Source organism: Myotis brandtii, unplaced genomic scaffold, assembly GCF_000412655.1.
Source record: "Myotis brandtii unplaced genomic scaffold, ASM41265v1 scaffold79, whole genome shotgun sequence".
Taxonomy (NCBI): Eukaryota; Metazoa; Chordata; class Mammalia; order Chiroptera; family Vespertilionidae; genus Myotis; species Myotis brandtii.
In genome coordinates, this window is record NW_005371173.1 from 1,888,339 (window position 1) to 1,910,436 (window position 22,098).

A 22,098-nucleotide genomic window follows, 5' to 3' on the forward strand; every position below is an offset into this window, starting at 1 on the left:
AGATTTACCTCCAACCCTGCAATCATTTGCCTTTCATACTATCTTTATGCTTTAATTCTAGTGTAGTCTGAGGAATGATGTTGAATTATACCTGTTTCCATGAGGAAGCTTAGTGAGTGGCAGTCCTCCCTCTACAGCAAAGGTGGGGAACATCTGGCCCATGGTCAGTATAAGGCCCACAAAATCATTTGGTCTGGCTCTGCCAAGGCATTAGGGGTCACTTAATTAAATGTTTGACCAAATATAGCAGGCTAGTTTTTAAGTTGATAATTTTATATGGCCTGTGAATGATGTTATAAATAATCCAAATTGCCCTTGGCAGAAAAAAGGTTCCCCACCCTTGCTCTACAGGTAGTCAAAGTTGTTCAGAAATAGGGAGAAGAGCAAGGGCCAAGACAGACTCAAGAACAGAGAGAAGGCAGACTTGGGCCTGTTTGAGAATCAATCACTCAGTGAAGATGGAAGGAGAAAAGGAGGCAGAGGTCTAAGAGGGAATGGGGTAGATTGAGATGACAGACTGAAAATGTTAAAACAGGGACATGGACGAGTCTATAAGCTAGTAAGCATTCTATTTAACATGCTTTACAGAGCATTAGGCACAACAGCACATGCAGTTCAGTACAATTGTTTTGAGGATGCTAAATGAAAATAGGATTTGACATAGCAAGAAGCAAAGAGAAGATGGAATGGGTGAAACCAGCATCTTATAGTCAGGGACTTTGGTAGAGTAATGGTGAAGAAACAAAGACCTCACAGGTTAAAAACACAGTGGTTCTCAACACAAAAATCAATCTATAGTTCATATCTCTCTTTTATGTAGCCATCAACATCAAAGTACTATAGCCGGAGTCCCAGGAGGGTTCCAGCCAACCTGACATCCCGAAGTCAGTCCTTCCTTACTCTGAGCTTCTCAGGCTAGCTCTGGTTCCAGTCTGCACATCTTGGACCACACTTTCTTCTTGTCTGGGAGGTGGGATGGGCTCTCAGCCCTCAGGTCCAGTTGGGGGAGCAGAAAGAGCAGGAGGACTGGGATCCTCCAACTGCACATCATGCAGGTGCACCGTGGGGGTGGTGGGGTCTTTGCCCACACCTTGGTTTGGGTCAGCCTGGTCAGGGTGGTGTCTGCGCACATGCTTGACAACCTGGAACTTCTGTTTGGCTTTGTAGCTGCAGAGACGGCAGAAGAAGGGGTGGCGGTCGGTGTGGGTGAGGGCATGATGGCGCAGGCCAGCAGCCCAGCGGAAAGCACGATGGCACACGTTACACACATAGGGTTTGGCCTCGCTGTGCTTGCGGAGGTGGGTGCGCAGCAGGAAGCGTGTCTTGAAGGCCTTGCCACACTGCTCACACATGAAGGCCCGAGCTTCCCGGTGCCTGGTCTCCTGGTGCACCCGCAGGGCATCAGCTCGGTTGGTGCAGTACTCACATTCGGGACACTGATATGGCTTCAGTCCTATAGGACATGGCAAAGATAGGTAACAAATCACCATTGAAGGGGATGGAACAGGGTTCAGTGAACCATAAGAGTCACTGTGATCCTGGGACATAAAAAACTAAGCAGCAAGCTAATACCATATCTTTGGAATATTCCAGTCTTGTCTGACATTTCTGTGCCCTTCTCCCAACACAGCCCCTTGTACACAATGGATGCTCAATAAGTGCTGATAATTAACTGGACCTCTAAATAGCCACCTGATAGCAATGGATACTCAGATATGATAGGGTTTCCAAATAGGAAATTCTAACCTTTGGTCATGGAGTAGGTACTCATGGAAGTTGGGGATGCATTTAAATACAACTCCTTGTTCAATTCAAGAAGTCGAAAAAAATGTTTAAGAGGGAAGGGGATAGAAGTGAAAGCAGCAGCATTCATAGACGCAGAGGGCCTTGAAATGCATCTGCTCAATTCCTTTACATGAGGAGATCATACCCAATAATCACAGGCATGTCACCATTAACCCTTTTCAGAGAACCTGTAGTTTGTGGACTCCATAACCAAGAGAAAAAAGGATAGGTTAAAACCTTCCCACTTTCTCCTCTTTACTCACGATAGTTCCATCAGGTCTATAGGAACCAGGAAGACCTCCCTTAGTCACTCATGTTTGAGTTGGGGGGTTCTCAACAGGAGGTGTGTGACCTGGTACCACAATCACCCAGGGAGCCTTTGAAAAGTATACATACCCAGGCTCTCAGGCTCACCTCTCTTCTGATTCTGATAAGTCTTCAGTGGATTGGGAAGCTATTCTAGCCATCTGACCCACCCACCATCCCCAAGGTGAAAACTGATGTGCAGCCTGAATCAGTAAGAACCCAATCAGGGAGGCTGGGTGTGCCAGGGAATGGGGGAACCCATTGAGCTTGTCAAAACCATGCAGACTCACCTGTGTGCTTGGTCATGTGGTACTTGAGCTGGTTGACCCACTTGCACTTGTAGCCACAGTCAGGGCACAGATATTTCCGTTCCTCCTTATGGATCCGCATATGGTACTGAAGGAGAAAAGAGCAAAGAATATGCCCAGAAAATGTGGGTACTCAAGGATAAGGAAATAGGGGAAAGAGGCAGAAAGACTGTTGGCAGACAACCCTGTTCCCTGCTCCCATCCTATCTATACTCCTGTTACCAACCAGGTTCCCCAGTCTGGCCACTTTGACACCAACCTCACCCACTGGGCCTACTCCTAGATCTGCCCAGACTCTCAGCTCTGCCACTTTATTTCCTGCATCTTTGGGTGACCTAATCTCTAATTGTCAGCTTAATAATCTGTAAAATAGGAAAAGTAACTATTATCTCATATTTTTTCAAGGATTAAAATTACATTTACCAGCATACAGTAAGTGCTCAATAAATGTTAGCTGTTATTATTATCTAGGTTATCCCCAACCTATTACATGCCTTTATCACACGACTAGCATGTATTATAGAATTTTATAACAACTCTATGAAGTATTATCCCATTTTTACAGATGAGGAATCTAAGGCTTGGAGAAATTAAGGGAATTGACAAAGGTCACAAAAGTAATATTTGGTAGAGTCAGGATTAGAGAACCCAGGCAATTTAACTCCACAGACTGTACTCCTAGCCCCCTTTGTCCTTGACCTTACCTTGAGGCGAGAGGGGTCAGCACAGGCATAGGGACAGAGATGACAGTGGTAGGGCTTTTCCCCAGTATGAATGCGACTGTGCCAGGTGATCTTCTGCCGGTTCTTGGTGCTGTAAGTACAATCAGTACACTTGTAGAGCCGGGTGCCCCCATGCCCTTTCACATGGTGATCTAACACCAGCTGATGGCGGCACGTGAAGTCACAAAAGGGGCAGCGCAGAGGGGGCTGGCCAGCATCCCCATCTGAGGCTGCTGCTGAAGTCTCCTCATGCTGTTCCAAGTAGTGCTTCACCAGGCCCACCCGCTCCCGCGCAGCAAAGTCACAGAGCTGGCAGCGGTGGCTGAAATGCTGCTGCCTCCGGTGCTCATCCAGTGCTGGCCGGCTAGGAAAGGCCTGCTGGCAGGCCCCACACTCAAGCCGCGGGTGCTGTTTACAGGTGTGCCCTTGCAGTCTGGCAGGACTGGAGGATAGGAACCCACAGCGGGAGCAATGCAGAGGGCCCTCAGTGGCCTCCACAGGGGAGCCCAGGGCTGGGGGGGTAGGCTCGGGATGCCGGCGCAGAGCATGCTGCTTGAGTGCTGTCTCAGAGCTGAACTGAGCCTCACACTGGGGACAGGCAAAGGCTAGGGTGCCCTGGTGGCAGCTGTTCACATGGCGAGCGATGTCGTGGCGAAGGTAGCCACTATAGTCACAGAATTGGCAGAAGTGAGTGGGTGTTTTGTCGTGTACCCTCAGCCGGTGCAAGCGCAGTTTTGAGTTAGTACCAAATGTCTGAGGACAGGAACTGCAGGGGATGCGGCCAACACCTGTGTGTCGGGACTGGTGAGCCTCCAATCGGTACCGTCTAGTGGTGGAAAAGTCACAGAAAGGGCACTGATGTGGCTTCACTCCTTCGTGTTTGAGCCGCTGGTGCTGCTGCAAGCACCTGCTCTGTTTACAGACAAAGCCACAGTCGCCACACTGAAGAGGGGGGCGGGGGCCACGGGTTGGGGCCACAGTGGGGTGCCTCCGCTTCTGGTGGAGCTTCAGGGCAGCGGCAACAGGAGTGGTGAAGGAACAGAGGCCACAGTGCAACTCTCCAGATTGCGCAAGGGGGCAGCCCCTGGTCTGGTGCGTCCTCAGAGCCCGCTCCTGCTGGCAGCTAAAGGGACACGTGGGGCAGGAAAAGCGAGCCCCCTTCTGCTTTGGAACCAGAGCTGGGTCCCCATCACCAGGGCTACACTTAGTACTCCCACTGTTTAGGGGAACAGAGTCCCCAATGCTCAGTGGGGACACAATAGGCTGGGTCTGGGAGGCCCCTCGCTTTCCTGCTCCGCTCCGTACCCCCCGGCAGCCGTCAGCCACGTGGGAGGTAATGGAGGAGAGCCGAGAACAAAGGAACACGCATGAGTTGCAGTGAAACTTGCCCTGTTCAAAGTGGAACTTCTCAGGGGTCTCTGGGGATAAGGAGTTTCCTGCAGGAAGTACTGTGGAGCCAGAGAGTATGGCCAGAGACTCCTTTATTTCTTCTGGTTCCCTAGGAAGCTCAGGAGCATCTTTTGGGAGCACTACCTCTACTTCTAATGGTGCAGGTGGGGGTTTCCCACCTTCTGCAGCCTCTGAGGTGTGGGTACCAGTGGGCAGAGGATGCAGAGGGATAGGTGAATCTGTTCTGGCCAATCCCTTGTTTTTTTTTAACAAAACAGGGCACTTTTTCAACAGGTGGGTGCTAAGGCCACGCTGTTGTTTGAAATTAGCCCCACACTCAGGGCACAGCAGGGGCTCTTGGCGGCCCTGGCACCCAGTCCTGGAATGCAGACTCAGGGCCTTCTCCCGCCGGGTAATAAAAGGGCAGTGTGGGCAGCGGAAGGCCTGCCCTTCTCCCTGTATCACTACCATCTGAACCCGCCCCTCCAGTACCAGTGCCTCTGCCTGTTCTTTGTCCTGTCTCCTTAGGGCCTTGAGTAATGACTCTGACTCAGGCAACTGGGGCAGGAGCGCTGTCTCAGTGGGTGGAGTTGTCTTGAAGGTTCCCACCCAGCTGTTAGGGGATTCCTCTGAGGAAGGAGGATTTCTGGGGGGCTCAGGGACTGGCTTTTCCAGAATGGGCTCTTCTTCAGCACTCAAGCCAGAAGTGCCAGCACCTTCAAAGGTAGACAGCTCTGTCAAAGTCCCATCTGACCCTTCCAGTCTCAGGGGCCCGAATTCCACAGAAGCTGTTTCAGCGATCTCCTCCAGAGGTGGCTCGGCCACAGGTTCCAGCTCTACTCCCAGGGCCTCTAGGTGTAGTGTGCAGCTGCCTTCATCTACCTCCGCTGAACTGGGGCTGCCAACCAGGTCATCCCCTCGGGGAAGCTCACTGCCATCCTGTCTCCCGGCACTGGCCTTCTCACTGGCCTCTGGCAGCGTATGGTCCAAGCTGGGGTCTGCCACACCCCCAGGATTGTGGTCCTGCTCCACAGTCTGGGCTGACAGCTGGCCTGAGGACTCTGAGTCTGGTGGTGTCAGGCATTGCCTGGCCTCCTCTGGCTCCTGGCTGGCATAGCGGAGCTGCCAGACCTGGTCCCCAGGCACATAGCCATGGGCCTTGCGCTTGTGGAAGAAGAGGGTGGTGTTGCTGAAGGTGCGGTAGTCACAGAGGGCACAACGGAACTCACGGAGGCGGGTGTGTTTGCAGTTCTCATGGCTCAGCAGGGCCTGCTTGTGGCGACTCTGGTAGCTGCAGTAGCGACAGGGGTAGAGTGGGGCTGGCTTGCCAGGGTGGTGCTGGGAAGCCATGTGCTTCTGCAGCTCATACTTCCGCTTGCAAGCAAAGGCACACACCTCACACATCAGGGACTTGCCCTGGTGTCTCAGCTTGTGGCTGCTCAGCTGATCAGCCCGGTGGCAGCGATAGGAGCACTGATTGCACTGGTATCTGATGAGGAGGGGTGAAGAGGGCATTGGGGGGAGAGGAGAAGCAAAATCACAACCATAAATTAATCATAACAACTAACAGTCACTACTTACTATGGGGCAGGCTTTACACTCAGTATTGTACATATACCGTCTAAGTCAATGTTCTTTCCCACTACCCTATGAAACTGGGATCCATTTTATAAGTGAGGAGACTGAAGCATAGAAGTTATAACTTGCCTGAAGTTACAAAGTGAAGGGCAGAGACAATTTAGCTTCAGGGCTTTTGTTCTAGCCCCTACTCTATATCGCTCCCTAAAGGGAAGACATGACTTCTAAGGAGCTGACATGCCCACAGATCCACAGGGCAGGCTTCTGTGTCTAGTTCCCATTCTCCCATGGAGGCATGAAAGTTAAGGAGAACCAATAAGCAGTACTGTAATATGAAAGGAAAACTGTTCCAATCATTTAAAAGTACTTGTTAATTACTGCTTTTTACAGTTATGACAACTATTTCTTTCTATGCATATAAATCAAGCAACCAAATATCTGTAGCTATAGAAATGTCTGACTAGAAATATTTACATTGGATTCTGAATACAAAATGTCCCTGTGGTAGAAATCTTTCTTATGCCTGGTGCAGTATAATTCCCAAGTGTACTGTCTACCAGAAAAAAAACTAATAAAAAATGAAAAAGAAAAAGAAAAAAAAAGAAAGCTAAGGGGAAACTCCCCGCCAGCTGTGCCCAGAGATCAAAGGGGAAGTGATCAGGTTTGGGGCCACAGTGTAGTCTGCTTTCCCAGGACTGGTCTCTGAGAATTCAAGTGACACCTTAGTGTCTAGACCAGCTGTGGGCAAACTACGGCCCGCGGGCCAGATCCGGCCCGTTTGAAATGAATAAAACTAAAAAAAAAAAGACCGTACCCTTTTATGTAATGATGTTTACTTTGAATTTATATTAGTTCACACAAACACTCCATCCATGCTTTTGTTCCGGCCCTCCGGTCCAGTTTAAGAACCCATTGTGGCCCTCGAGTCAAAAAGTTTGCCCACCCCTGGTCTAGACCTATACTCTGGGTCTATCCTCCCTTCTCTGAGCCCAGAGACCTTTCACCATGCAGACTGGGCCACAGGCACAGAGGCGAGCTATAGGCAATGGAGCTGAGATGATAGGAGCACAGAGGGGCATTATGAGGATTCTACCGGGGCCAGAAGAGCATGGGGCCACAGCTGAATTCAAGAGGAGGCTAACTTAGCCTACGGTTCTTGGGATAGGGATGCGTACGCTCATACCTGAGGTCCCCTAAATGTTTTCGCATGTGCACACTGAGGTAGTGCTTCCACTTGGTGACATAGCCACACTCAGTGCACATGTAATCCTTGGTGTTAGAGTGGGTCAGCATGTGCTTGGATAGGTAGCTCACATCTCGGCATGTGAAGTCGCACAGCTCACACTTGTGAGGTTTCTCGCCTTATGTACGGGTGGGGTGAGAAGGGAGAGAACACAGGTCATGCACAGATCAAGTAAGCAGACAGATCATTTTCCCCAGCAAGTTTGTCTTGATGCCAGGCGGGAGCAAAAGCTCCACAGCCCTCTCAGACAATTCCTCCTTGGCTCCAACACCAATGAAGATGGGAAGAAAATGAAGACTGGGCTTTGCAAAACTAGCTTTAAGGTTCCTCCTGATTATACAGCTTAGCACTAACAGCCAACTGCTCCACTTAGCCCAATTCCTTTCAGTTTTGTGGAAGAGAATGAGAAAAAAATTAAGCAAAACAACATAGTGGTTAAGGAGTCCATGGTGGTTAAGGAATAACAAAGATATTAATAGTCAACATGTATATAGTGCTCACTCTGTGCCAGACACCTTTCTGAGCACTTTATAAAAATGCCTCCCCTCACTTAATCCTCATAACAGCCCTATGAGGCAGGTGCTATGACTACCCCATTTTACAGGAACAAGCTGAAGCACAGAGAAATCATAAGAGCTATTAAGTGGTGGCTCAAATCCCAGCTTACTACTACATGGCCGTGGGCAGGTCATTAAACCTCTCTAAGTCTCAGTTTTTTTGTTTCCAAAAAGAGGGCAACTAAAATACTGACCTCACATGGTTGATATGAAGATTACATGAGATGTCCCCAAGTCTTCAGTGGCATCTAGTGGAAACTAGAGGGCAAACTGTCCCTGGAGTTGGTCAGGACATGGCACTAAAAAGCTGGGGGCCATATTTCTTCAGGACTCTTCATTATTATCCCTGCCTACACTCAGCCCCTTTCCCTATTGTGAAAGGCAAGCCACACAGTGCTCTGGCTGTTACTAGCTGTATGATTCTGAAACAAGCCATTTCAATTTTCAGAGTTTCTCCTCTTTATCTGCCTTCTTTACAGGATTCTTACTATGGATTGAATGAGATAATATATATATATGAAAGAACACTGTACACTATAAAGCACTATATATTTATAAGGTTTCAGAAAAGGCCTCATAAAAATGAGATTTTGTGACTAAAACATGTATCAACGGGAACAATGGCTTTGTCCCGAGCTGCCTAACAACTGTCCTCTCAAACTAAACAATCTTCAATGAGATTTTTAAATGTCTTATCAACCCACTATACTTACACAGAGATCACAAAAGCGATGTCGCTATAGCAGGAAGCCTGGTTTGGTTGTCACTCAAAGCATCAGTAATGCTGGTAACTAATTAAAAATCTGACTTGAAATATCTGCAACTTCCAAGTCACCAAATGGGCTTGTGTTTCAGTGTCACAGCTGCCAAAGCTATAACGTGTATAGACGGCTCAGACCCCTTACCCCATCTCACAGCACATCTCAAAACTTGAACAGCAAAGGAAGGTTATCTGTCCTGATCTGAGTTTCTTCATTTTAAGAGGCTGGGTGTTGACCCACCCAAGGCTGACTAGGGGTGGGCAGAACTGGGCAGGGCCTTATGGGTAAAACACAACAGCACAGGCTCTGAATCAGACTGCTTGGATTCAAATCCTAGCCTGTCCACTTTTCTAGCTGAGTAACACTCAGCTTAAGGCTCATAAATTCCAAATACCAGATTTATCTCTAGGAATACTAGGTCAAACGAGACAACGAATGCAAAGCCCTTCATGTGTGGGTGTACCTCATCATCGCCACCACTATTATAAAACTGTAAGGAAGGAAGTCACCTCACCTGTATGCAGCAGCATGTGGCGGATGAGCACCCTCTTGTGGGCAGTGGCAAAGCTGCATTCGGGGCACTGGTGGATCTTCTCATGAGCATGCATCTTGCCCACATGATCCTGATAGGCCACTGGGTTGAAGGTGGCGAACGGACAGAAGGAGCAGCGCAGCTCCTCACTGCCAGGGTGGCCCTGCTTCTTGTGTTTGCGGAACAGGTGCTTGTTGGAGCAGGCGAAGTCACAGTGGGGGCAGTGGAAGGCATAGTGGCTCTTGTGGTGGGCCTCCATGGCTTCAGCTGTGGCGAAGAGCATGGGACACGAGTGGTGGCGGCACTCCACAGCTCGCATGCCATGTGTCTCCTTCAGGTGCTTCATGAAGGCCTTGCGGTCAGGCGCTGCATAGCTGCAGCCCTCCTGAAAGCAGCCAAGGGGCAGTGGCTCTGTTGCCGCTGCGGCTGTGTGGCTCTTGAGGTGCTCCTTAAGGGCCTGGCTGAGGCGGAATTCCTCCCGGCAGACAGGGCAGGCGTAGGTGTCTGAGTAGAAGTTGGAAATATCCTCGTGCATGCTGGCCATATGGCGGTTGAGTGCGTTCCTCTCCACTGCACTGTAGTTGCACAGTGGGCAGCAGTGGGCCTTCTGGCCCAGCTCCCGCAGCAGATGGGTCTTGAGCTTGCTCTTACTGGTAAAGAACTTCTGGCAGTTGGGGCACTGGAGGCTGGGGTCTGGGAAGTGGAGATGTAGGTGCTCTACCAGATGGGTCCGCTTCTTAAAGCAGCGCTTGCATTCCGGACACATGTGGGTCTTGAAGAGGGACTCGGTGCCAGGAGCCACATCCCCTGTGACAAGGAGAGGAAGAGAGGGTTGAGAATTAGATTCTTCGCTAGGCCTGGGGCTGGCCAGATAATGGGAGACCCACAATTTGCCCAGACACAAACAGTATATGGCTTTTCCCTTCCTCCTTAGGAAACAAACAATAGCATCTCAAATACTGTGGTCTCAAAGAAGAGACAAGAAATGCAAGTATTTAGATAAACAGAATCACAAGAATTCAGATCTTGCTGTGGCCTGTTTGAAGTGCTTTGCCCAGCCACCCACTCACTATTCCTGAGCCTCTGTTTAGAGTTGCTCAAAAGAACAATCTAGATGGAGCATTCTTGTTCTTCCTGCCCAGGTTCATGGGGGCAGACAGAAGGATCAGCAGAGTTGGTTGGAAGGAAAAGAACTCCATATGGAATGAGCAGAAGAGAAGAAGGTAAAGTATTCCAACTTCCAAACATGGGCTCATGAGTTCTAGGTTATGGGGAACTGGTAATAATCAATTTATTCCTATATACCCGAGAGTTAACATTTATCACTTTCCCACTAGACATGCCAAAGTGGACTGTTAAGAATGAAAGCATTTGAACCAAAGCTCAGAAAACCAAGCCCTAGAACCTTTCAATGCCAGGCTCCCCACAATCCATTCCTCCCTACCCCCAAGAAATTCAAACCTAATCATAGCCTTACCTTCCAATTGCTGAGCCCCCTGGCCTTTCTCCAGGGCTTTCTGGGAGTCCTTCAGGGTGCCACTCTCTTCCTCTATGTTCTCCTCTTCAGCTTCCTCTGAAGGCTGTCCCTCTCCTGGGGGCAGTTGGGGAGCTGGAGACACATAAAATTTGATGAAATCTACAGGCCAATGACAGCACTGATTGCTTATACTTCTCCTCTTACTGGCTGACAGAATCACCTCTACCCCATTTAGCATAAGGGAATCTTGGGTTTCTATAGGAAGACCAGGAGTGAAGCCATCGGTAATGCTCCAGCCCAAAGTAAATCACTCCTCAGATAACACCATCCTCAGACCCCTCAAAGGTAAGAGCTTTGAGGTCATTGGAGTTGGGGTAGGGGACTGAGAGGTAGAGAATGGGTGGACTGCACTTCCCTGGCTCAGGTCCAAGGGCTAACGGCTGCTGGCTCAGTGCAGGTGAACATACCCTGACCTCTCTAAACTGTTCTACTGATAAACCCAACTCAGCAATTCAGGTCACACCCTGTCCCGTCAAATCTCTCCCTTCCATTCCTCAATAGAGGCAGCTTCCTTGGTAAGGTAAAGACTTACAACTGTTTTCCAGCGGGGGGAAAAAAAGGGTCTTCTCTTTGGGAGTAGAGCACAAATAAGTCTTAGCAAGCCAAATTCTCTCAGAATCTTGGCCTCTCCTGGCCTGATTTCTCTATTTCCTGATGCTCCTCTACTCAACCAATGTCCTTTTTTTTTTTTTGACACCAAGAGGAGTCTAAATCAGTGAAGCACCACCCTCCTTGAAGATTTCTCCTACCTAATCCCACTTGCTCTAAAATGGCATCAAAATGCATTCTACCAGAGGCTATGGGCATTTTAGCTTTTGCTCTCTGAAAGTTTTGAAATGTATCAGAAGAGAATGTTGGTTAAGTAACTTCAAGACCACAGTATAGCTGAAGCCAAATTTCACTCACTGACATAGACAAAGACTTTCTCCGTATTCCATATATTCTGACTGGTCCAAGCTTTCTGGATGCCTTCTCATGTTAGTCAGTTCTGTCTTTCTGAGTCACTTACTCTGGATTCTCTTGTTTCAGACATATATCCATGGCACTAGATACACCTGCCTCTCCAGGTGGCATACTGCTGGGTCCCTGGCCTCATACCTGGCAGCAGCTCCTTGGATGAAAGATCCTTAATGGCCGACAGTTCTCTCTGTGTCCTGGCCCCATGGCTGCGTCGATGCTGCCGGAAGAGTTTGACGTTGGAGCCCATGAAGCTGCAATGGTTGCAGTGGAAAGGGTAATGGGCCTGTCGGTGCAGCTCCATGCCCTGCTGGCTCCCAAAGAGCAGGGGGCAGCCCCGGAAAGAACAGGGCACAGGAACCACTCTGTGGGTCTGCCTCAGGTGGTGCTGCAGACCCTTACGATCTTCAGCAGAGAACACACAGCCAGACTCTGGGCAGGAGAAGGTGTTGGGAGGGCCCCGGTGAATCTTGAAGTGGCTCTTCAGGGCCTGGGGTTGGGCAAACTCCTGTCTACACACAGGGCATGGCAGGGGGCTATTTGGGGTGCTCTGGCCCTGCACAGGGCCAGGGAGAGTGAGGTTGCTGGGAGACAGCTCTATAGAGCATGGGGGGCTAGAGAGGCCCCGTACAGGCTGTATAAGGGTCTCAGTGCACTGGTGCAGGGCCAGCAGAGTGGGCTCTGCGAAGCTCTGCTCACAGCGCTCACAGAAGTACAACTCCACCACCTTTACCAGGACACCTGCAGGCAGAGGACCAACAGAGAAAGGCACAGAATCAGATAGAATGAGCCTCATAGGAGTTAGTTACCAGCAGAAAATATAGGTGAATCTTTTAAAAAAAAAAAAATATTTTATTGATTTTTTTTACAGAGAGGAAGGGAGAGGGATAGAGAGTTAGAAACATCGATGAGAGCCCTAACCGGTTTGGCTCAGTGGATAGAGCGTCGGCCTGCGGACTGAAGGGTCCCAGGTTTGGTTCCTGCCAGGGGCATGTGCCTTGGTTGTGGGCACATCCCCAATAGGGCGTTTGCAGGAGGCAGCTGATCGATGTTTCTCTCTCATCAATGTTTCTAACTCTCTATCCCTCTCCCTTCCTCTCTGTAAAAAATCAATAAAATATATTTAAAAAAAAAAAAAAGAAAAGAAAAAAGAAACATCGATGAGAGAGAAACATCGATCAGCTGCCTCCTGCACACCCCCTACTGGGGATGTGCACACAACCAAGGTACATGCCCTTGACCGAAATCGAACCTGGGACCCTTCAGTCCGCAGGCCAACTGCTCTATCCACTGAGCCAAACAGGTTAGGGCGGTGAATCTTTTAATATTCATGGAATGGAGGTGGACTTTAAGACTGGTTTGCACCTGGACTGTAAGCTCTATGAGGGCAGGGACAGTCTATCTTGCACATGGGTTGGATTCTTAATATCTAGCACAACACTTGGCACAAAGTAGGCACTTAATAAATATTTGTTAAATGAATGTAACAAGCATTAATCAAATACAGAAAGCATTAAGAAAAATCAATATATTTTGCCCAAATAAAATATTAGGCTCTGGCCAGTGTGATCAGTGGTTAGAGCACTGGCCTGCTCACCGAAGGGTCACGGGTTCGATTCCTGGTCGAGGATGCATACCTGGGTTTGCAGGTTCACTCCCTACCACCAGTCAGGCTTTGTGCAGTAGACAACTAGTCAATGTGTCTCTCCCACATCGATGTTTCTTTCTCTCTCCCTCTCCCTCCCTCCCTTCCACTGCAATGAAAAGAATATCCTCTGGTGAGGATTAACAACAAAATTAGAAACTTCCAAAAACAAGAAAATGACAATATGGAGATAATGTCTGCAATATAAATGACAAAGTATTACTTCCATATTCTGTAAAGAGATTTTCCTAAGCATGGTAATTCATAAAATGGAGAACATCCTACTGAAAAAAGCCAAATCATGTTCATAATAATCACTGCCATTTCTTAAGCAGTGGGCAGGGCCTTGATAAAGAAAGGCTTACGAAATACTCTCTTGGTCCTCCAACTGCCCAATGAGCAGAGGGACCTGGGATTCTGCAAGGTTAATGCCACCATGTTTGTTAACGTTGGAGCCATGACTCAAGCCCAGGTTTGCCTCACATTTATTCTGGTGATCATTTTTCTCTTTATTATATTTTTATTGAAATAAAAATTTAGTGCAACAGTTCAAATGATACAGAGATATATATTTTTTAAAACCCACCTCACACAGTTTGGTCTATATCCTTTCAGGTCTTTCTGGGTCATTTTCTGCAATTTGATTATTTTTTTCCTTTGCTATATATCAAATATATTTTTTCTCTATGAGTACATTTAGATCTACCTCATATTTTTTGTCCAGTTCATAAAGCTTCGGAGCATGGATAAATCAAAATGAGATTTTGCCCTCACTGATGAACATTTAGGTTGTTTCTAACCATTACAAATAAAGCTAGCCTACACATCCTTATCCTTATATCCTTGTATGCCTGTGTGAGTCTTTCTATAGGACAGATCCTGACAAGTGGAATTACGGCGTCAGAGTACACATATTTTAAATTTTGTTATGTAGATAAGTTGACCTTCAAAAGATTAGCTAATTTATACTTTCCATAAGCTATAAAAGTGTCTGTTTTCCCCACAGCCTCACTAACACTAGGTATTATAAAAATGTTGAACTTTTGCCAAAGTCAAGAAACAAAAATGGCATCTCATAGTTATTTTTAACTGGAATTTATTTTTCTATTAGTGAGATTAAGCATCTTTATGGTTATTGACTATTTTTATTTCTTTAGTGAATTTCATGTAGATTTCTTTCTCCCTTTGTTTCTTTTTCTTATAGTGGAGCTCTTTAAATTTTAAAGATATTAACTCTTTCTCATACATTGCAAATGTTTTTCCCAGGTGTTTTTTTTTTAAATATTTTTTTTATTGATTTTTCACAGAGAGGAAGGGAGAGGAATAGAGAGTTAGAAACATCGATGAGAGAGAAACATCGATCAGCTGCCTCCTGCACACCCCCTCCTGGGGATGCGCCCGCAACCAAGGTAAATGCCCTTGACTGGAATCGAACCTGGGACTCTTCAGTCCACAGGCCGACGCTCTATCCACTGAGCCAAACCAGTTAGGGCTCCCAGGTTTGTTTTTTATTATTTCTTTCACCACAAAGAAGTTTAGAAATATTACATGACCAAATTAGCTAATCTTTCCCAGAATTTTTTATACCCATCAAAGGAAGTTGTGACAACTATAGATGGAGGATGGCAGTTAAAAGACAGGGAAGTTGCCCTGGCCAATCTGGCTCAGTGGATAGAGCATTGGCCTGCAGACTGAAGGGTCCCGAGTTCAATTCTGGCCAAGGGCACGTGCCCAGGTTGCAGGCTCAATTCCCAGTAGGGAGTGTGCAGGAGGCAGCCAATCAATTATTCTCTTTCATCATTGATGTTTCTATCTCTCATTCCCTCTCCCTCCCTCTCTGAAATCAATAAAAATATATTTTAAAAAACAAAATAGTCAAGTTACTTAAAAAAGTTGTAGCTGCGGGAGGAATAAAAGGCAGAATCTTTCTTCCAGCATAAGTGTAAATGCTCAACTCTCAACCACATGCCTTCGATGAGTTAAGTATGTTATACACAAGAAACAGGGGGTGGGAAATACCATATTACCTCTGAGAAGCCCTGCCAAGCTTGGGTGGTGGAGAGACTGGGACTTTTGCCTAATCCCTGGCTGCAGTTCCTGGGAAATAGTCCCCAAGGACTATTGGAGTGAGGATTGGGCAGAGGTATCAGAAAGGTCTTCCCTTCTGGATTATTGCCTAGCATACATGATGCCCTTGCAGTGAAAGACTGCCAAGAGCTTGGTACAAGGTTGTGCACCACCTTGCCAGCCAACAATCAACATTTACCAGCTCCAAATCAAATTACATCTCTTAGTATAAAAATAGGATGCTATCTTGTGTTCTCATCCTACTTATACTACTATATACGAGGATCAAAAATAGCACAGACAAAACCTCAGGGCTGTTTGTCCCACTGGCCTGCTAGCAACTGTGTTCATACCTGGGGTCTCTCCAGGAGCACCTGAGGACAGGTTACCAGCTACTGCTTCTACAATGATCTCCATGTTCCCTGTGTCCTCTTCAGTTGTTGTGGCCTCTACCAGCAGGCAGCCTGGATCAGCAGGCAAAGGTGTGGGGTTCCCAGATGTACAGGGGCTCTGGACGGGCTCCAGGATTCCAGGGTTAGAGAGAGGTGGGGGGATCAGCATTAGCTCAGAGCACAGTCCATCCATCTCTGCAGTGCTGTTGGCTGGCTGTGAGTCCAACATAGGGTCTGTCATCACCACCAACTTGTGTGCTGTGGTCTCTTAAGTGCTGATAAACCAACGAGAAAAGAAACCAAACAAAATATACTTAGATCTCTCACTTCCTTCCCAGTTAGTGTGGGTGTACAACCTATTGCCTGCCCACTTAGACATTTCCTTGCATGGCAGCATGCCACAACTAGTTAACCTAGAAGTTTTCTTTCTTTTTATTTATTTATTTATAAAATATATTTTTATTGATTTCAGAGAGGAAGGAAGAGGGAGATGCAAAAATCAATGATGAGAGAGAATCATTGATCGGCTGCCTCCTGCACGCCCCCTACTGGGGATTGAGCCCAAAACCTGGCACATGCACTTGAGTGGATTTGAACCGGGGACCCTTCAGTTCACAGGCTCTATCCACTGAGCCAAACGGGTTAGGGCTAGAAGTTTTCTTTTTGTAACAATGTCTGGAACAAAAAGTATAAAAATTATAATAGGGGCCAATATTAGGAGACAACAAGCACATTTTGGCCAATATGCTAAAGACTGCAGATTGTTTTTTGGCGCTAAATGACCTTGGTCAAATTATGAAGTGATTTGGGTCTGTTTTCCTATCTGCAACAAAATTGGGTGGGGGTCAAGGGATCTCAGAGGTAACTTTCCCTTTTAACATTTTATGACCTCACTATTCCTTAGCATGGGTATATGGCCCTTCCTTCATGGCCTGGCCCCTGCTGACCTCTCCAGACTCGTCTTCCACTTCTCCCCTCAACAGATCTCTGAACCCATCACTCCAATGACGTGCCATTCCCCAGACTCACCACATTCTCCTTTGCTTCCATACTCTCACACATGCAGGGGTCTGTCTCTGTCTTTCTCCTCCATGGACCTTCCCCATCTTTCTTGTCTGGCTAACCAACTCCTAACTATTCTTTAATAATACACACACATATCACTTCCATTATGAAGGCTTCCTGACAAATTAAGGCAGAGAGAAGGCCTCGGGAATGAATGAAACCTGGCCCAGGTACTAAAGCACCCAGTTTCCACCTGCCTGTGGGCTCTGATTCACCGCGTGGATTTGGGCAGATAGAGTGACCTCGCTTCTCTGGGCCTCAGCTTTCTTATCTGTGAAGTGGAGGCAATGTCAGTGTCCACCTCGTTGGGCCGGAACGGGAATCACAAGAGCCAGAGAATGGGAAGGCCGACTTGTAACCTGCAAGGCTAGGGACGTGGAATCGTCATGATGATGGCCCTGAGGAGAGGTAGCGGGTAAGCGGGCGAGGTTCAGGGCCGTGACGCGAGTGAGGCACCCGGGCGGCTATGTGATGCTCCTGGGCCCCGCTCGTCGCCGTCTCATCACCTCCTCCCGAGGGTTCTCACCTCCCAGGCCCACCCTCACCCTGGAGCACGAGAAACTTCTGCGTCCAGCCCGCTCCACCCGCACTCACTCCTAGTTCCCGCCCCGCAGCCACTCACTCACCTCCCGGCCAGGGCAGGCGGGAGCCGCATCTCTATGGTCGACCAGAAGCTGGAGTCGCCTCCAGGGATCCCCTTTCTACGACCGCCTCCCGCCCAGCGGAACTCCAGGGCTTCGGGCGTACGGAGGCCACTCTCTCTTCCCTTTTGGCGGCGGGAGGAGTACTCTATGGTTTTCTCTAGCGTCCCCGCCCCCGTCCCCGTCAGGAAGCCCGAGGAGCACCATCGAGAGCGGTGGAGCAGAGCGGCAGGGCCTTCCCGGTGGGCGTGGCGGGAAGTAGATGGAAGGCTCGAGGGTGGGGCCGAGCGGCGCTTCCCTCAAACCCGAAGGGGTGAAACCATTGAGAGGGCGGGCCAGAGAGTCATGCGGGTAAGGCGATGGAGTGACGGGTTACCTCCAACCTCGCAGCTGGAGGCGCGAGCTGGGGTGCGGAGAGGGTGCGGGCGAGGGCGTCCGCCCGGGGCCCGGGGCGGGAAGGGCTTTGTCTGTGGCTTCCATGCGCAGGTGCTTTGGAATTCTGCATCCAACGCTGAACCTCCCCGGAGGTCACTGCTGTCAGTGCTTCGCCCCGCGTGCCAGGCGCAGAGCAAATTGGAAGGGGCGGGGGAGACGTACTAGAAACCGACTGGCTTCCTACCCCTCGGGATCTTACAGTCTAGAGTTAGACCCGGTCACGTTTGATGGTGGAGAATTGTGAAAAATCTCTATGGAGGAAGGAGCAAATGGGCGGGACTTCAATTGGAGAGAATACATTAGAATGGGCTTCTGAGTCGACAGAACCGCTGAGCCAGGAGGTGGGAGGTGGTTTATTTATTTGTTCAACAGGTAGTTTTAGGAGCTAATCCATGAGGGGTAGGTGGAGGGCTTTGAGTACCAGGCAGAGGAGTTTTTACCTAATTCAGGGATCTGTTGAGAGATGTTGGGAGTAGGGAAAGAAATATGATTGAAGCCGATCTTTAGGAAGAAAGAACTGGACCCCTGTGTACCAGTTTGGTGAAGCAGAGATGGAGAACTCCCCATCAAGATACCATTTCAAGAACTAAATTTTTTAAAATATCTCAGGTGGGAGATATTAAAGGGCTAAGCAGGACATTGGGAATTGAGCATGTAAAGGAGAGGATATTTGAAGGACATTACTCATTGTAACAAGGCATGGTGGTTACTGACAAGTCAATGGAAGAGAATGGCTTCATCCCTGCTGATTCTGGTCCCTTTCTATCTCAACTGGTCCCAGGGACCACAAAAATTCTGTCCATTATCCTGTTGTGGAGGCAGTTACATTGTTCTCTTAGGATTCTCCAGACAGTCCTTTGGTAGGAAACTGAAGTATGAACAGGATAATGAAATTCGGTAAGGGGCCTGGAGTCTCAGCCCTTGCATTCCAACACCACCACCAACTCACAAGGGGAGGACGTTGAAGTGCACAGTGACTGACCTGCCTTTCCTGTTCCCAGCTTCTGCAGGAGGGAGGGATTGAGGAGTCCAGTTGCTTAACTAATCTTGTGTTTTTTTTCCCATTCCCACTGCTCCGCATCTCCAGGTTTTGAAATTGCCTCAGGGCCTATAAGGTTTGGTGTTTCCCTTTCAAGATGCCCCTTTCAGACTTTGTTCTGACCCTGAAGGACAATCCCTACTTTGGGGCTGGATTTGGGCTGGTGGGTGTGGGCACAGCCCTGGCCTTGGCCCGGAAGGGTGCCCAGCTGGGCCTGGTGGCATTCCGGCGCCATTACATGATCACACTGGAAGTCCCTGCTCGAGACAGGAGCTATGCCTGGTTGCTTAGCTGGCTCACCCGCCACAGTGCCCGTACTCAGCACCTCAGTGTCGAGACCTCGTACCTGCAGCATGAGAGTGGTCGCATCTCTACTAAGTTTGAATTTGTCCCCAGCCCTGGAAATCACTTTATTTGGTAAGGTTGGGAGCCAGGGAGCACTCTGAGAATAGCAAAGGAGAATGAATTTGACCCATTAATTCACCCCAATGTGACCATTCTTATTCAGGTATCAGGGGAAATGGATCCGAGTGGAACGAAGCCGAGAGATGCAGATGATAGACCTGCAGACGGGCACTCCTTGGGAATCTGTCACCTTCACAGCTCTGGGCACTGACCGCAAGGTTTTCTTCAACATCTTGGAGGAAGGTGTGTGATGATGACACAGGCAGGCTCTATGGGGAGTTGCAGGGTTGGGAGCATTTGACATCAGAGGAAGGGAAGCTTGGAGGATCTGAGCCCATGGGATCTGGGGGCTGGGGGAAGCTGTTTTGGCATAGCTCTGCCTTAGTTGCACAGCAGAGAGGAATACTGGCTTTGTCTCATCTCCTCCCTCCCAGCTCGAGCACTAGCCTTGGAACAGGAAGAAGGGAAAACAGTGATGCACACAGCCGTGGGCTCTGAATGGCGCCCCTTTGGATATCCACGCCGGCGGCGGCCACTGAATTCTGTGGTTCTAGAACAGGGTCTGGCTGACCGAATTATCAAGGACATCCGAGAATTTATCGATAACCCCAAGTGGTACATTGACAGAGGTGAGAAGCAGCTGGGGTCTTGACCAGGCTGTTTTTGATGTGGTGGTAGAGCAGGAGGAAACAGGTTAGTCTCTGTGGCCAGATGGGGTGGACATACAGCACTAGCCCAATTCCCAGAGATGAAGGGGAAAAGAAAGTTGCCTACGGGGATGATTTCTTCTAATACCAAGGTCCTAGGAAACAGGGTTGGGAATGAATGCAGATATCTGGGGCAGCGTACATGACTGACTTGAAGTCTTAATGATCATCCTGGCTGTATTCCCAGGCATTCCCTACAGACGTGGCTACCTGCTTTATGGGCCCCCTGGTTGTGGAAAGAGCAGTTTTATGTGAGTAGAGTCATTTCTCTTAACCCTCAATCTGGAGAAAAACTGGGTTGATGGAATTGGAAAGAGAAATAAATGTGGAGAACAGGAACCAGGATAAACGTAAGACATGTGGAACACTAGGGTGGGGTGGTGGAAGGGTTAGGCCTGACACACCTAGTATAGTGAGGAACGAGCAGTTGGGCCCAAGGATGAATTCCCAGATTGCCAACCACCTGTCCTCCCATCCTCCATAGCACAGCCCTGGCCGGGGAGCTGGAGCACAGCATCTGCCTGCTGAGTCTCACAGACTCCAGCCTCTCTGATGACCGGCTCAACCACTTGCTGAGTGCGGCCCCACAGCAGAGCCTGGTGCTCCTAGAGGATGTGGATGCTGCTTTTCTCAGTCGAGACCTGGCTGTGCAGAGTAAGTGAAAGGAGTTGAGGAAAGGGGGGTTTTTAAATGAGGAACAGTAGAAGAAAGAAACCCAGACGACTGAATGGAGGATGGCTGGGTTAGCAACAAGAGCCCAGAAGTGGCTCAGATAAGTAGGGAATGTGGTGGGGGAATAAAAGAGCTAATTTTAACACATTGCGGACGGATCACAAGAATTCTCGTGTTTTCTGTTCTAAGGCTTGTGGCCAATCACAATATTAAAAAGACATTAGCTTGTAAGAACATGTAATAACTTCAAAATGCAATGGGTATTTAATTTTAAAGCATGCCTTTAACATTTATGTGAAATGTTTTTTGTACTCGTTCAGTAGAAACTTATCTGGCCCCTGGGTAAAACTAGCAATAAAACTACTGGCCCACAATGTGTTAAGTAGGACTATGACTGACCAGCTATGCTTCTTTATCTCTCCCTTCCTCTAGACCCAATAAAGTACCAAGGTCTAGGTCGTCTCACCTTCAGTGGACTGCTCAATGCCTTGGATGGTGTGGCTTCCACTGAGGCCCGCATTGTGTTCATGACCACCAACCATGTTGACAGGTAGGAAGGAGTGAGACACTCCGAGGCTGTGAGGCTAGACTTCACCATCTCTGTACCTTGGGAGAATCAGGAAGTTCAATGGGAACCATCATTTTGGGGATACCAGTGGTACTACTACCTGTGACTCTGCTTTGCTGCCTTTTCCTTAGACTGGACCCTGCCCTGATACGCCCGGGGCGAGTAGACATGAAGGAATACGTGGGCTACTGCTCATACTGGCAGCTGACTCAGATGTTCCAGAGGTTCTATCCAGGGCAAGCACCTTCTTTGGCAGAGGCCTTTGCAGAATGTGTCCTTCAAACTACAACTCAGATTAGTCCTGCCCAGGTGCAGGGCTACTTCATGCTGTATAAAAATGACCCTACAGGGGCAATGCAAAATGTTGAGTCCCTGAGGTGACAACTGGGTTGTGCTCAGCTCCTCTCCTCTAGGGGATCAATAAATACCTGCCACACTACTCTGGTCTCTGATTTCCCTGTATTGGTACTTGAGTAAAAAGCAGGGGCTGCAATCACAGGAGCCATTAAGCATCTATCTATACAAGTGCTAGCAGCACAGCCTAGGACAGTGATGGCAAACCTATGACACGCGTGTCAGAGGTGACACGCGAACTCACTTTTTTGGTTGATTTTTGTTAAATGGCATTTAAATATATAAAATAAATATCAAAAATATAAATCTTTGTTTTACTATGGTTGCAAATATCAACAAATTTCTATATGTGACACGGCACCAGAGTTAAGTTAGGGTTTTTCAAAATGCTGACGCGCCGAGCTCAAAAGGTTCGCCATCACTGGCCTAGGAC

At 48.5% G+C, this 22,098-nt stretch overlaps 2 protein-coding genes across 11 annotated transcripts; one reads left to right on the forward strand and one right to left on the reverse strand.

The window, feature by feature from the left end:
• Window positions 1-552: 552 nt before the first annotated feature.
• On the reverse strand, window positions 553-17,650 carry ZNF142 (zinc finger protein 142). 6 transcript variants are annotated; one of them, XM_014531127.1, is made up of 10 exons: window positions 17,471-17,650; window positions 17,042-17,211; window positions 15,741-16,054; window positions 11,817-12,416; window positions 10,659-10,790; window positions 9,164-9,988; window positions 7,272-7,449; window positions 3,104-5,999; window positions 2,382-2,487; window positions 553-1,453 (listed from the first exon to the last, which is right to left on the reverse strand). In XM_014531127.1, exons 3-10 carry the CDS (start codon window positions 16,018-16,020, stop codon window positions 984-986), a joined length of 5,487 nt encoding a protein of 1,828 aa, XP_014386613.1. In that variant the 5' UTR covers window positions 16,021-16,054; window positions 17,042-17,211; window positions 17,471-17,650; the 3' UTR covers window positions 553-983. The 6 variants fall into 6 exon arrangements, with proteins under 6 accessions (XP_014386613.1, XP_014386616.1, XP_014386614.1 ...); XM_014531130.1 differs by having other exon boundaries at window positions 17,038-17,211; XM_014531128.1 differs by having other exon boundaries at window positions 17,042-17,242.
• Window positions 17,651-17,747: 97 nt separating this feature from the next.
• On the forward strand, window positions 17,748-21,750 carry LOC102254268 (mitochondrial chaperone BCS1). Of its 5 annotated transcripts, none has more exons than XM_005883435.2 (8): window positions 17,748-17,836; window positions 19,008-19,376; window positions 19,468-19,607; window positions 19,799-19,993; window positions 20,259-20,322; window positions 20,556-20,725; window positions 21,176-21,293; window positions 21,443-21,750. In XM_005883435.2, the coding sequence occupies exons 2-8, from the start codon at window positions 19,057-19,059 to the stop codon at window positions 21,690-21,692; spliced, it is 1,257 nt and encodes a 418-aa protein (XP_005883497.1). In that variant the 5' UTR covers window positions 17,748-17,836; window positions 19,008-19,056; the 3' UTR covers window positions 21,693-21,750. The 5 variants fall into 5 exon arrangements, with proteins under 5 accessions (XP_005883497.1, XP_014386640.1, XP_005883498.1 ...); XM_005883436.2 differs by having other exon boundaries at window positions 17,833-17,893; XM_014531153.1 differs by lacking the exon at window positions 17,748-17,836 and adding an exon at window positions 17,888-17,904.
• The last annotated feature ends 348 nt before the right edge of the window (window positions 21,751-22,098 follow it).

What these genes read in the sequence shown, in the direction of transcription:
- LOC102254268 (XM_005883435.2), top strand. Translation starts at nt 19,057, where the DNA reads ATGCCCCTTTCAGACTTTGTTCTGACCCTGAAGGACAATCCCTACTTT. An exon ending in CAAGTGGTACATTGACAGAG is followed by an intron (nt 19,994 to 20,258) that starts GTGAGAAGCAGC and finishes CTGTATTCCCAG; the next exon opens with GCATTCCCTACAGACGTGGC. An exon ending in TGTGGAAAGAGCAGTTTTAT is followed by an intron (nt 20,323 to 20,555) that starts GTGAGTAGAGTC and finishes CATCCTCCATAG; the next exon opens with CACAGCCCTGGCCGGGGAGC.
- ZNF142 (XM_014531126.1), bottom strand. Translation starts at nt 16,020, where the DNA reads ATGACAGACCCTATGTTGGACTCACAGCCAGCCAACAGCACTGCAGAG. An exon ending in TGCTCCTGGAGAGACCCCAG is followed by an intron (nt 12,417 to 15,740) that starts GTATGAACACAG and finishes CTCTGCCTGCAG; the next exon opens with GTGTCCTGGTAAAGGTGGTG. An exon ending in ATCCAAGGAGCTGCTGCCAG is followed by an intron (nt 10,791 to 11,816) that starts GTATGAGGCCAG and finishes ATGTGTCTCCAG; the next exon opens with CTCCCCAACTGCCCCCAGGA.